At 36.0% G+C, this 14,482-nt stretch overlaps 1 protein-coding gene across 2 annotated transcripts in view; it reads left to right on the forward strand.

Moving 5' to 3' along the window:
- Positions 1-7,131, forward strand: part of LOC150076165 (dolichyl-diphosphooligosaccharide--protein glycosyltransferase subunit 1) — a 184,023-nt gene extending 176,892 nt beyond the window's left edge. For both annotated transcript variants that reach the window (XM_090388201.1, XM_090388200.1), the window contains one exon: positions 6,818-7,131. In XM_090388201.1, the coding sequence (XP_090244327.1) occupies positions 6,818-7,000 (183 nt within the window). In that variant the 3' untranslated portion in view covers positions 7,001-7,131. The remainder of the gene's footprint in view (positions 1-6,817) is intronic.
- The last annotated feature ends 7,351 nt before the right edge of the window (positions 7,132-14,482 follow it).

The following is a 14,482-nucleotide window of genomic DNA, read 5'->3' on the forward strand; positions in this document are numbered from 1 at the left end:
ACACTTCCGTATGATACTCTCTAGAAATTAAAACGAAAAAATCGAAAAACTTACATTAGAGTAACATAATTTAAAAAATAATTAAAAATCAATTTAATGCAATTAACGAAAAAATTGCAAAACGATTTTCCTTCCTGAAGCTGACAACGTTTTTCGACCGATTGTCGAGTTGTGTGTAAGTCATTTGTACATAAGTAGAGGAGTGCCTGTACTCGTCACACACACACACAATGATATATATTTTTTTCTCCTCGGGTTAGGTGGATGCTTTTCCCACCCGGCAATTTACTTATTGGAATCTCATATACAGCAGACTCTTGATTAACCGGGACACTTCAAGACTCCAAATTAAAAAAAAAAAATCAACCAGAAATCATAAAATTCAAATAACTAGAATAGGTATAAACAGATATTTTGCAAGTTGTAAATAAGTGACAAGCGACATTATAAGTCATCATTGGGAGATTGGTGTTCCTATTATCTTGCAATCCCCGCTGTCTTCACACCTGCCGCTCAAAGAAAAAGAAAAAAAAAGAGAGAGACTAAATGCTTATTTTGTTTCATTATTTGTCAGGAATGTTGGAATTTTTTTTATAGTAAATTTTTTTGTTGTTGTTTAGAAATCGCAAAAATGGTGGGTAAACACCAAAGAGTTGTGTTTTCAGTTAAACAAAAACTTGAAATTATTCAAAAGTTTGAAAATGGCGCATCTGTTAAATCTCTAAGGAATCATTATAATAAGGATGTATCAAAATGGCCAAACATTAACAAGTATTGCACGGAATTCAGATTTGTCAATAATAATACAGTAGCAATATGTTATTAGTCATTCCTGAGTTACGTATGTCAGGGACTTGTATTTTTGGATTATCCGGGATTTGTTTTTTACCATCTATCCCGGAAAATCGAGTCTACTGTATACACTAATAAGGCTCATACAAATTTACTCCCTCAAGCACATATACTCACCCATTCACCCACATTATCATACAAAAAAAAATTTTTTTTACAAACACATTTGCATCCACTCATTTATTTACACATTTAGATTCACTTACATGCATACTTATCATGACACATAAATGTGTATACATTCTCATAACCACACATTCACACACAATTATTTGCACTCATATACATATATACCTATACATATACTCGTTTATACTTAAAAACACACTACCATTCATGTATACCATTAATGCCCCTAATGATATTTTATAATTAGCATGCATAATTATAAAGAATATAATTAATCTAGAGAATAATAATACTACAGTATTGGGTTTTAAGGGTAACAGTCTAGAAAATATGTACATTAATTATATCTTGAAAAGAAGTGGACTAGCTACTATAGCTGGGCAGACATATTCTAGCAGGCCAGACACAATTTAGTTTAGGTCATATTCATGTGATCATAGTTACTAGTATACAGGTGTCTCACTTAGGTAAATGTTGTATGGTTTCTTCTCCTTGTCTCAAAATCTTTTTGAGCAAAGTCAGAGACGGCCATGTAATGGATCTCATCAGAGATGAGCAATTGCTTGTCTCTGTGGTTTATGGGTCCTGTTTTTGAGTTTAGCATACTTCTGTGGGGGTGGTGATTGGGGCAGTTAGGGAATCATGCTCTGTTAGCAAGAATGTGCATACAAGCCTGGTGAAAACCAGGGTGGCAGCTTGGGAGAGACTAGGGTTACCTGTGGCAGGGACCTCCTAGTGACTTCCCCTTTGTCTGACTGATCCCACACATCCTATTAGGCAGGTCAGAATTCTTCTGTTTCAGATCAGCTGTTAGGTTGATATTTATCCCTCAAGATCTCAGCAGAGACTTGTCTTCTGAGCTTATAATTCAGACCTTTCCTTACAGTGTGGCACACCCTAGTTACTGTGAGTAGAATGACACACTGGATGGATCCTAGTGTGGCTTTGTTATTGACAAACAGCACCTGGGAAACCATGCTCCAGCCCCATATCTAATAACTGGGAGGAAGATGGCCTTGTAAACAAATGCAAGGGTCTTCCTTTTCAAACCCCAGTTGGTCCTGCTGATTCTGGCTATCGTACCAGCATAGCTTCTCACTTTTTTGACAACATATGCAAGATGATGGAAGGAGTTTAGTTTAGAATCAAAGATAACACCAAGGTATTTTAACTTTGTTGTCAAGGCGGCTATTTTTCTCAGCAGTCTTTATCCGTGGAGGTCTTCAAATATCCAACTTACCTTTTAATAGAATAGATTTGTGCTGTGTACTAAAAATAACCAGTTTGTGCCCCTTTACAGGAGAGCCAAGATCATCCACAAAGGTGAACTTGGGCACCTGGCCTGTGTCTGCCCTCAGGAACTCATCTAGCACCAGGTTCTAAAAACAGGGACCTGGCACTGAACCCTGCAGCCATCCATGAGCAACATTTCTTTGTATGGATTGAAATCTTGTTTGCACTATTATTTTTCTGTTGTGAAGGTAATTCTTTATACAGCTGAGTGTGAGTTGTATGGGTTTTGTGATATTCCAGCATGGCGTATTCTCCTGAGAATGCTGGGCCACCATAAGGTATCAAAGGTGCCAGCATGTAGTTCTCCTGCGTAGTTTGCACTGTCATCATTAGTTTGTTCATTGCATCCTCAGTCTAACATCCAGGTTTGAAGCTAAACCTGGATGTTAGACTGAGGCAAACCTTCTGTTTGTCCAACAGAAGGTTTGCTTTCAGGTATTGTGCTTCAAGGTGGCACAGTAGTAATCTTTCCAATACATTGCTCGGTACTGATAAGAAGGCTATTGGTCTCTATAACTGGGATCATTCAGAGGTTTTCCTGAATTTTTTTTTTTTTAATATTAGCCTGAAGTTTGCCATTTTCCACAGAGTGAGAAATATACCTTTTTGTAGCACGGTTTTACAGTTTTGTTTTGTTGTACAGTTTTAGCAAATGCTCTGATTGACATTTTGCAAGAATCTTGACCATCTCAAGTTATCCTGGGTGAATTGCACCCCAGGGGCTCACATCTGGTGAGTATGGGCTTGGCACACCCAAGGTCCTGAGCTGGATATCATCATTCTTCTCTTTCTTGGTGATTCCCTTCTACTTCTCTCTCTCTCTCTCTCTCTCTCTCTCTCTCTCTCTCTCTCTCTCTCTCTCTCTCTCTCTCTGGGTAATTCAGAATTTTCATTCTGAATTACCCTGAAGAACATCTCCAGGTACTGGTCCTATCTGTAGGTTTCAGTTTAAATTGCATGCTTTGTAAAAAACACTAACTTCATGGCACTTGCTTTTTTTTTACAGTAAAACTTTGAATGTATTTAGTGTTATTGTGCTGAGTGTGAGCATGTGTTAACACATTTCACTGCTGCCAATATTTGAGAGAGTGCATTCAGTGTGCCATAATTTTCAGAATGGTAAACAACAGTATTCTGAAAATTCATAAATAATGATTGAAAAGTAAAAGTTTGGAATTCATAACTCAAAGCGAACACTTACATTTGGGCTGAGCTGTAAATCAGAACAAACCTCAACACAAAGGATAAACAAAACTGTTCCAAGCACTGCTGCAAATAGCCAAGAGGTCAGTCAGTGTGCCAGTATTAAGCAGTTGTTAATTTCATATGCTTTACTTTTATGGAACTCATTTATTGGCTGCCCATATGTGTTATAGCACAATGCTTGGGTACCATTTGATACTTATATGTATCAGCGTTAGCAAATATGTTAAATTCTAAGGCAAAAAATGCCACAAGACATCCATATATTGGGTGTATATTTGCAAATATACTATGTGTTCCTCACTCAAGACAGACCAATTTAATCAACTTGTGTCAAAATAGTAAAGATTTATAAAAACTTAAATTTTAATTAACAGTGGTATCTGATTTTAAATTGGATTGTGATGTAAACATGAAATTTGATTCATTTGCATCCAGAAGAAAAAGGAAAGGCAAGTCGGAAATGAAGAAAAATCAATAATTAAGCAGTCACTTCTGAAATTTGAGTGCTTAAGAAATGTAGTGTAATATAAAATTGACTCATACATTCTCATCTGAACACCTAAAGGATAAAAAAATAAGCATTTTAATAACTTCTACCACAATAGAATTTTGAAAAATGGTGAGAAATAGAACTGATGTTGGTTGTATAATTAGAATCTAAAAACTGTCTCTTAGAGTTTGATTATACCAGCCATTGCCAAGTTTCAGTACAACAGACATTATTTGGATGGAAACTGGAAACATATGCGCATTGTTTTTAGAAAGACACATGGCCGGCCCATAGCCTCATTCTTAACTCCACTGAGTGGAACACCTTTGGGGTGAAATGGATCATCAACTTCAGGTCAGGCCAAACAAACTAAAATGGACCAAAATATCACCTTTCAATAATTCTCTCTCATACAGTGTCTAATTAAGGCTTGAAGTGGGCCAACAGGTTTCTTGTTAATTCTGGCAAATATAGTTTATAAGCATATAGAGTATGCTTATAAACATTTAGAGTACTGAATAGCTGAATTCATTCAATTATAGATTTTGAAAACTAAGCACCTTGAACAACCAATTTTTCCATAAAGAAATTAAATTATTTAATACAAAGTTAGTGTACTGTTTGAATGCCATGTTGCACAGGTTATTTGATCAAAATATTTAAAATGAATGAACTTCACCTGTGCAAAGTTTAAAACCTATTTATTACTAATAGTCTAAAAATCATACATTTCACAGATGTTTTCTCCTTCACTTCTTCAGTGACTGCAAAATTAAAAATGAGATGATTTATCTATTAATTATCTTTATTATATTTTTACTTAAATTATTAATTTTATTCTTTAATCTAAACAATTGTTAAAAATATTTAATATAGATAATACTACATTAACACTACTTATAATTTTGCCATCACACTGTCACAAAAACAGCAAAAGAACAAACCGACAACTATTTCTTATATATAGTTACAGTTGTATATGCTTGACTTGGTACTCTAGATCTAGGTGTCATTGTTATTTGATTGGCTAAAATTAAGTAGAATTATTTGTCTTAATGTAGCTCTGCTGCCTACATAAATAGAAAAATCATAGCTCATAATCATACAAGAGATACAAAAATTCTAATTGGTCACTGTAATTCAGTTAGTAATAAATGTGCCTGTTAAATGGATGGATTTGAATTCCATTTTTATCCTAATGCTACTTAATTTCAGCCAATCAAATAACAATAACAATGATATCTCAGTCCAGAATACATAGTCAAGCATATATAGCTGTAATCATTCATAAGAAATATTGTTAGTTTAGTCTTTCAGTGTTTTTGTGATAGTATTGGTATGAAAATAATACCTCCTAATTTTTTGCTTTCAAATGTGGTGCCATAGATCATTTCACATGTCACTGAGTGGTGCTGTGGTCAATCTTGTGAGTGCAGCACACGGATAATTCAAAATGGTGGATGTTACAAATATATGTATCAAGCAAAGAGTGGTGATTGGATTTCTTACAAAGGAAGAGGTGATGCCTTTCAAAATCCATGTGCGTCTCAAAAATATTTATGGTGACAATAATGTGTGGGTACAGTTAGATGTTGGGTAAGACACTTTAAGAGTGGGGAAACTGGCATTGTTGACAAGCCCCGAAGTGGCCAGCCAGTAGTGTCAGTGACAACAGACAACAAGAGCCGGATCAACGTGCTGATCAAAAATGACCGCCACATCACAACATGCAAATTGTGCGATGCAGTAGGTATAGAAAAATCTGCTGTGATAACTATCATAAAGGAACTAGGCTACAACAAGGTTTGCACCACAGTAGGTCTCGAAAATGCTGACACATGAGCAGAAAGAAACTCAAAGTCATCTGTACAGGACTTCTCCAATGCTAAGAGAATGAAGCAGAGGTTTTCTTTCACGCATAGTCACAGTTGACGAAACCTGGGTCCACCATTATGACCCTAAAACAAAGTGACAGTTGGAGTGGCACCATTAAAATGCACCACTCAAGAATTTCAAAAGACAGCCTTCTGTCGGTAGGTCATGGCAACAGAGTTTTGGAACAGAGATGAGGTCTTGCTTGCAGATTTCTTGGAGCATGGCACCACAATGAACTCAGTTGATATGTGGAAATGTTGAAAAAGTTGGAAGCCCACATTTGTTGAGTTCGACCAGACAAAAACCTTAATGAGGTTCTTCTCTGTGACAACACACAACCCCACACCAGTCTGCACATGATGGAGGCCATTGCAAAACTGGGGTGCACTGTTCTTCTTCAACCTCTCCTAGCTTGAATTGTACACCCTCTGACTATCACCTCTTCAGCCTGCCAAAGGATGCACTCTGTGGAACCCATTTTGCAGAAGACAACTAGCTCAAGCACAGTGTTTGCAAAGTCCTCCAGAGCAAGAGTAAGGACTTGTACAGGATTGGAATACAGCATCTGACTCAGAAATGGTGGAAGTGCATAGAAAATGATGGTGACTTTGTAAGAAAATAACAGTGTGCTTATTAATGATTGAGGATTAATTGATGTAAAAGGCATAGTTGTAGGAATTAAATTTTCTGTGGAAATAAATAGGAGGCATTACTTTCATACCACTCCTTGTAACACCTTTGTGTTAACTCTGTTGAATAGTTTTGAAAACTCTTGGGATTAGATTAAATCAAATTAAAAGTATTGTAATATGAAGTTACTGGAAAATAAAGTGAAAAAAAAAAAATAGAATTACAATCTATCCATTTAACAAGCCCATCTGGTTACTAACTGCATTATAGAGCAATTAAAATTTTTGTATCTCTTTGATAATTATACATGTGCATCTAGCTATGATTTTTCTAATTGTATAGGTAGCAGAGCTACAACGTTATGACAAATTGCTTAAGGATCAGATTCAGCAGCAGATAACTTTGGTTGAAAAGCTGATTTCTAATAAGATGAGCAAGCAGCAGTATATTGATTCTGAAGCAGCTCTTGTCAAACGGAAAGAAGAAATAGCCGAGAGAATGCAAACAATTCTTAGCACACTTTAGTGCATTCATCACTTTTTTTCCATACATTAATAGACAATTCATTTAATTGTCCATAAAATGGTATGCCTTTTATTTTCCTCAAAGGATTTTTTTGTATATTATGGGAACAAAATAAATGTTTTTCACTTAAATGAGTTTTGAACTTTTTGCAGGAATGAATCATTACATTTTGATTATTTTCTCTTGATGGAATTTAATGTTAAGTGATGTTGGGCTATTTGAGCTTCTTTTGCAAGGAGGTATAATAGGTCAAGCTCTCTCCAAGTCTTCACAGATTAGAAGTTTAGCAGAAGAATAGAGTTGCTAATTATTCATATTATTATTTTGCCCATTACCTCACTGTCCAGAGAAGGAGGGTTTTGATTTGAATTATTAATATTTATGGAGTGGTATTTTTTTTTTAAATACAGTCGGTCCTCTTATAACACGTGTTTACATAACATGAATTCGATCATACACGATTTATAAATAGGGGAACATTATCTTATATAACACAAACCGAATTCGCTTATGCACGATTCGCCTTTATGTTTACAAGAAATGGCAGTCGAACGCGGAATCACCCCAACTGAACGCAACACGATAGGAATGAAGAAGATTCTGAAAATGTATTTGTGTTTTATATCAGTGAAGGGGAAACACATTTCACCATAATAACGTAAAAACCAGCACAATTCCAGTTATCGATATAATAGCAAATGCAATTAGATGGAGTTTACTACCAGTTTATAACAGATTTCACTAGCAGAAACGCAACTGGAAATTGTTTTTATTGTTTTATGGTAGTAACCCCCAGAAATGTGCTTTAGTAAAATGTGAGGTGTTAATAGTGTATCTCGGCCTTTACGGTGTTGTTTATTCAGTTGCTACACGCGTGCAGCTTTGTTTATGTGTATCAAGCGTGCCACCTCGTTTTGTAATTGTGCTTTATTCCCTAAAAATGAGTAAAATACTTAAAAGGTGTGAAAAGGAAGCGTTCTGGCTAAGACACTGCAGATTCAGAGAAAAAAAAAAAAAAGCAATATCGATAAACAGAGGCGGACTGGATCAAAAATTCTTAACCGGGAAAATTTATAGCGGCCTCATACTACGGTTTATGGCCAAAATCACACCGGCCTCCGGCCCACCGTGGTTTCCCCCGTAAGGCTTCTGTCCGCCTCTGTCGATAGAGAAAAAATATGAAATTGTGAAACGCTTTGAGCGAAATGAAAGGCCATGTGATATTGCACGTGCTATAGACCTAAATCAGGCAACTCCGAGAATTACAAAGAATGCAGAGAAAATAAAAACAACTTTCATAGCAGGAACAACTCAGTGTAATTAAAATCCATTAGATTAAGACACAAGAATTGGAAGAGATGGAACGGCTGTCATCTGTTTGGATAGAAAATCAAACAAAAAGCAAGTTTGCTTACGATAGAAGCAAAAGCATTAGCAATATTTTATTACGACTTACGTATTATAATTTATACTTACGTATTATAAAATACGTAAGTATTTTATTTAATATAATAAATTTTTTACGAATAAAATACGTATTTTATTCGTAAAAAATACTTTTTTAGTATTAAAAAAATACTAAAAATACTTTATTATAATATTTTTATTACGTATTTTAATCGTTATAAAATACTTAACGTATTTTATAACGATTAAAATTACCCGATTATTTATTGTTTGGTAATGTTTTGGTTCCAAATGTGTGTTCAACCTTGGGTGGTCGACACCTAACCCTACTTTTCCCATAGGGCCTGTTGTTTATATTGCACGATTTCGCATTGCACGAGGGTTTCTAGGAACGCAACTGTCGTGCTATACGAGGACAAGACTGTAAAGGGAAAAAAAAAAACGTTTTTTACCCATCAGGACTATTATTGTCATTCTTTCTATATTCAGACTCCAGGGAGAAGAGTTTCGTTATCAGGTGTAGGGCTATAAACATCTTCTGATCAGGACTGGGAGCAGACAAGATGAGCATCTGTGACTGGGGAGAGGAAAGAGCCAGTGGATCAGTGGGAGGGAACAAGTCAGGTCAATATTGGGGTAATATCCTAATGAAAGCGAAGTAGTTGTAAAATATTTTGTGAGACATTACTCAGAACTCTTATTTTGAGAGTAATATATTTCTTTTCAGAGGTAGAAGATATAACATAAGAAAATTGCAATAGATACAGAATATTCTTAAGAGTAAAAGTCAATAAGGCACTTTTATTCTCAAAAAAAACTTATATGAAATTTTAAAAAAAAAATAGACATCTAATTGAATAGGAAGAGTGAAAAAAAGATGCAAATTTAAATCAAAGAAATACTTTTTAATAAGTGTGCATGCGTGCGAGTGTTTCAAATTAAGTTAAAAGGACATCACATTTAACAAAGCCACAAGAACAGCCATTAAAAAAACCTGTTTTTACCTCAATAAATCATTAAATAATTGCAAAAAAGAAGCTATTTAGATACATACATACATGTTCCTTATGTCTCAAAAAAATACAGACTACTTCTCTCAATAGGAAGATGAAAGAGAGAGAAAAAAAGACACCCGTTTTATCACAAAGAAATAAAATAAATTATGTAAAGAGACAAATTTAATAATTTGAATAATCAAAATGAAACCTTTAAATATTAAATGTGCCATTTACTCTTTTGTATTTATTTGCATTCACCTGAATAATTATTTGTATATGACAATGAATGAATGCTAAAAAAATGTTAGTTTTTAATTGATGCTTATGATTAACTTGAATAGTAATCCTTTGAAATATAAATTGAATGATCTTAATCACAAGGGGAACATACACAGATTTATCTATTTGAATAGAAAAAAGCCAGTGCTCTTTTCTATTCAAGTAAAAAAAAAAAAAACACTGCCAAGATATAAAATAAAAGAATGCTAATCAAACATAATCACAGTTTATGACATGGAAAATGTTGCTTTATATATTACCCCCCCCTCTCTCTCTCTCTCTCTCTCTCTCTCTCTCTCTCTCTCTCTCTCTCTCTCTCTCTTGGAAGTATTTCTTATTTGAGGTATAACCAACTTTAATATGAAGGCAGAATTAAGAAAAACAGATAAATGAAATATTGGGGGGGGGACAAGTAGACACCATCTGTGACTCCAATGCTTCTTGCCATAGTTTGGAATTTTATGAATAAAGTTGCAATTGAAAATTAAATATCACCATACACATTATATTTAAGTAAAACAAGTTAGCTACTAATGTACACAGTGCATTACATTTCAAGCACGCTTGATTTTTTTCTTAAATTTATTTTTTTTTTCACTTTATGTGATTAGTATAAATAAATATAGTTGATCTTATCAATTAATTACTAAGATTATAATTAGGTTTACATTCTCTGAACTTAGCTTAATTTAGTTTAATTACAAAACTGTATAATATTTATTACTCATACCATATTACTGTTTTTTTTTTTTTTTCTTGTAATCTCTTTTCTTTATATATATATGTGTGTGTATCTTCACAAGTGACATCATGTTCACATGTCTCATTTAATCTAGGAATTCTTTTTCCATACAGAAAAAAAATAATTGTTGGATTTATATTTGTCCAGTTTTAACGAAATTTAGTTGTTTGGCAAATATATTTAACAAGTCGTAGCAGGGCCGTGCAGTAGATTTTCTCAGTATGATGCAAGTCTTCGAAATGCTGCCCCTATTTTGATTTCCTGTATTTTAATTTCGCTGCTTATGCCGCCCCCTTACGGTGCTGCCTGATGCGACCACCTCTCTGTATCACTCTATTCATAGCACGGCACGGCCCTGAGTCGTAGTATCCAATTCGATTGGATACTATGACGTGGTCACAAAGAAACTGGATGCAAAAAATAATTTTTATATCATATACAGTGGATTCCGGTTATTTGGGACACCAGTTAATCTGGGAAGCTGTTTATTTGGGACAAATCTTAAAGAACAGAACTAAATCGAGAAAATTCCCAAGGTTTTCTTCACTTAATTGGGACAACATGCTGTTCAATCAGGTCAGGAGATTGCAGCACTTGAGATTGTCTCTGACCATACCATGTGGTCTGGTCGGATTTCTGAAGGTCACAACCATAAAACAAAAACAATTAGCAGTTTGTTGGGCTTTTCTGTTAGTGCAAAATTATAAATGGATAGTAAACTAGATCTTATTGAATTTGCGATAATACTGACACCTGGAATTCCATGGATTTTTACGTTATTATGGTGAAATGTGTTTCCCCTTCCATGAAATACATTTCACCACACTTCCAAGAAAAGAATGTTGCATAGCATAATTGGCTTAGATCCAAATCTTCAGGTTCATTTTCTGCCTACACCAAAGTTCACAACAATTGTAAAGCAGTTAATATTCAGTCCAAACTAGATTTCGAACAGCCTAAGCCTAGAAACGTTTCTTGTCCAAATGGTAGTCAAGCATTCTGGTCTCTGATGTGTAAGTTAGCACAAGTGCATCATTTCTACATACAGCCAGCTACTAAGTAACTAAGAATTGGTATCATTAAGTACATCTCATATTGTGAATACCTTCATGAATTACCATTAAATTGCACTACCTCGAATAAGTAATGCTTTATCAATGGAAAAGACTGCTGTTACTTATTCTCAGCGGATACCACTGCCCAGATGCGACCATTTCGGAGTTTGATGGCTCATCAGTAGGTGGGCAAGTATCCTGGTGATACAATGATCACAACCCGGTTGTGAAGTATAACTCCACAATATGAGAGAAGCCTAGTGGTGTGCAAGTAATTAAGATCATAGAGCACTCTATGGGTTGTACACGTCAGTTAACTATTTCTCAACCTGGGGCTTACATCCTTAAAGTTCTTTTTGACCTTAATCTCTCATATCTAGGCATCTCTCATATTGTGGAGTTGTACTTCGCAACTAGGCTGTCATCGTTGCATCACCATGGTACTTGCCCACCCATCAATGAGGAGTCAACGAGATCCGAAACAGTGCTATCTGGGTGGTGGTATCCGCTGAGAATAGGCAACATAGTCTTCTCCATCGAGTAGTCTTTCTATAGTGCAATATCGTGGTAACTGATGAAGGTATTCACAATATAAGATGTATTTAATGATGCCAATTCCTAGTTACTTAGTAGCTCGCTGCGTGTAGAAATGATGCACTTGCTCTATAGCATTCTTGCCAATGCTACTGACTAACATTTACCCATCTCTACTCCCACCTCTGTCAAACCCACATGGTTCTATTGCCACTTTGGCCAAAGTTAAAACTGATCTGCTAGCAGCCTACTTTTCTTCCAACTTGTATATTGTTTATTTTGGTAAACCACCTACCATTCCCAGTACACTCCAATCAATGCCTCTTGTGGTCTTCAGTCCAAAGAACGTCAGAAGGATTTTGAATAATCTTGATGGTATGAAAGCTCCAGATCCTGATGGTATTTCCCCACTTGTGCTCCTGAGCTTAAGCTTGTTCTGTGTCGCCTTTTTCTTCCCCTTTCTTATTCCAAACATGTTTTGCTTCTGCTTGGAAATTTGCTCATATCTAGCCAGTTACTAAAGAGGGTGAAAAATCCCTCCCATCCCATTACAATCACCTCTACTCTTTCCAAGGTAATGGAGAAATTAAGTAACTGCCAACTCTTACTATCTAGTAATGTTCAATCTGATCAACGATCTCCAGTATAGATTCCGTCAATGTTGATCCACTGGTGATATTCTGGCTTTGTTACCCATCTATGCACAAATTCAATGGAAAATTTTGTTGAAAATCAAGCAGTTACTCTCTTAACATTACAAAGTCTTGATTGTGTTTGGCATACAGGTCATCTAGATAAGCTTCTATCTTATGGTTTGTCGACTGTTTTTTGTAATTGGGTATCCAGTTTCTAACCGCTAACTGCCAGTGATGGTAAAGTGAAGTGTGTTTAGGGTCAGACAGCACTAGGAGTTTCCCCCATCCCCATGTAGTTGACATTGTGTGGTGATACAGTTCACTGTAAAGGCCAGAAATTTAAAAGTGTATGGCTCTTGAAATGTGTGGTGTTGTGTACCATTGTTCTTCTGGTCATTTTAGCTGCCAGACCTCTGCTGAGGCCTGATGTTGCCCCATTTTTTTCCCCGTAGAGGCAGACTAATACCCAGTAGTTTAAGATTTGCTCTGGCAGGTACTGCCACTTAATTTCCTGAGATTTCAGTGGCTAGGACCTAGAAAAAAAAAAGGTAATCACATAGTGCAGTGGGGGAAGCACTAGGAGAAAGCCAAAAATGGTGGGCAAAATTGATTTTAGATTGTTGAATTTAGTTTGGGGCATTCACTTGCATGTAGGTACAGTGGGGGGGAGAGACTAAAGACTGGGGGAGATAGAAATATGGAGCTGATAGGGAAGACAACTCCAGTTACAGTGGAGCATGCCCATGCCCCACCAGAGGGGAAAGTGGGGTAAAGCAAGGCCGTCTACTTTCCACCCCATGCATGGAAGGGGAGGAACAGTGGCCAGCTCAAATCGCCTGTATGGCATTATTGGCAGTAGAAAAATCGTGACTAGAACAGCATCCCAGTCTTGATTTCCAAGCTGTTAAGATCATTTGTGGGAGGAATCCCATCTGAGATTCATAGTCATGAAGGCGTGGTTGATTTCCATGAGTTAGTTGGTTGGTTGGTATGTTGTTTAATGGCACAAGGGCTGCTAAGGCCATATTGTGCCTGATTCTATTCGGTAGTGCAATTACCAGTTAAAATCTGTAAAATAATCCTGTCTGCTTTAAGAAATAAAAGAACTCAGGTAGATTTGCATTGTCTCCAATCAGATGTGTTAATGTCAAAGGTTCTTGCAGATGTGAAAGCGATTTGAAAATTTTGTTTCTATAATTATTATAATGAATGCAATTTATTAGAATGTCTCACCGTAAGTGTAGTCTGACAAAATGTACAAATAGGCGGATCTTCCCCCTTGAGGAGATAAATATGTGTTAGATACGTATGCCCAATACGCGTCCTAGCCAGGATCACCTCGTCTTGCCTATTTGATCGCATGCTTGAGGGCCATAACTTAGGTTCCTGTTTAAATTGTAGTAGTTTATTGCCGTACTGAGCCTGCCAGATTTGCAACCATTGCTCTTCACACACGTTTTTTATGACTGATTTGTAGTCTGTGTATGGCACTTTGTAGTTAGGAGATCTTACATTGATTGGATGTTTAGCGGCTTGATCTGCATATTCATTTCCTTTGATGCCTACATGACCTGGTATCCAACAGAAACTGACTGATTTGTTTACAGCTTATAACGCAATAATCTGTGATCTAATTTGCTTCAGGACAGGGTGGATTGGTTTGGATGGATTTTTCAATGATTTTATTGCACTCAGAGAATCAGAGTAGATCATAATTCGCTTCCTGGACAGATTTATCACGTGATCCAGAGCTATTTTAATTGCCCACAGTTCAGCAGAGTAGACGCTGCATTCTTTTGGAAGGGACACAGAAGTAGAAAAGATAGAAGAGA

The sequence above is a fragment of the Mastigoproctus giganteus genome, chromosome 13 (genome assembly GCF_048544385.1).
Source record: "Mastigoproctus giganteus isolate SK-2022 chromosome 13, ASM4854438v1, whole genome shotgun sequence".
Lineage (NCBI taxonomy): Eukaryota > Metazoa > Arthropoda > Arachnida > Uropygi > Thelyphonidae > Mastigoproctus > Mastigoproctus giganteus.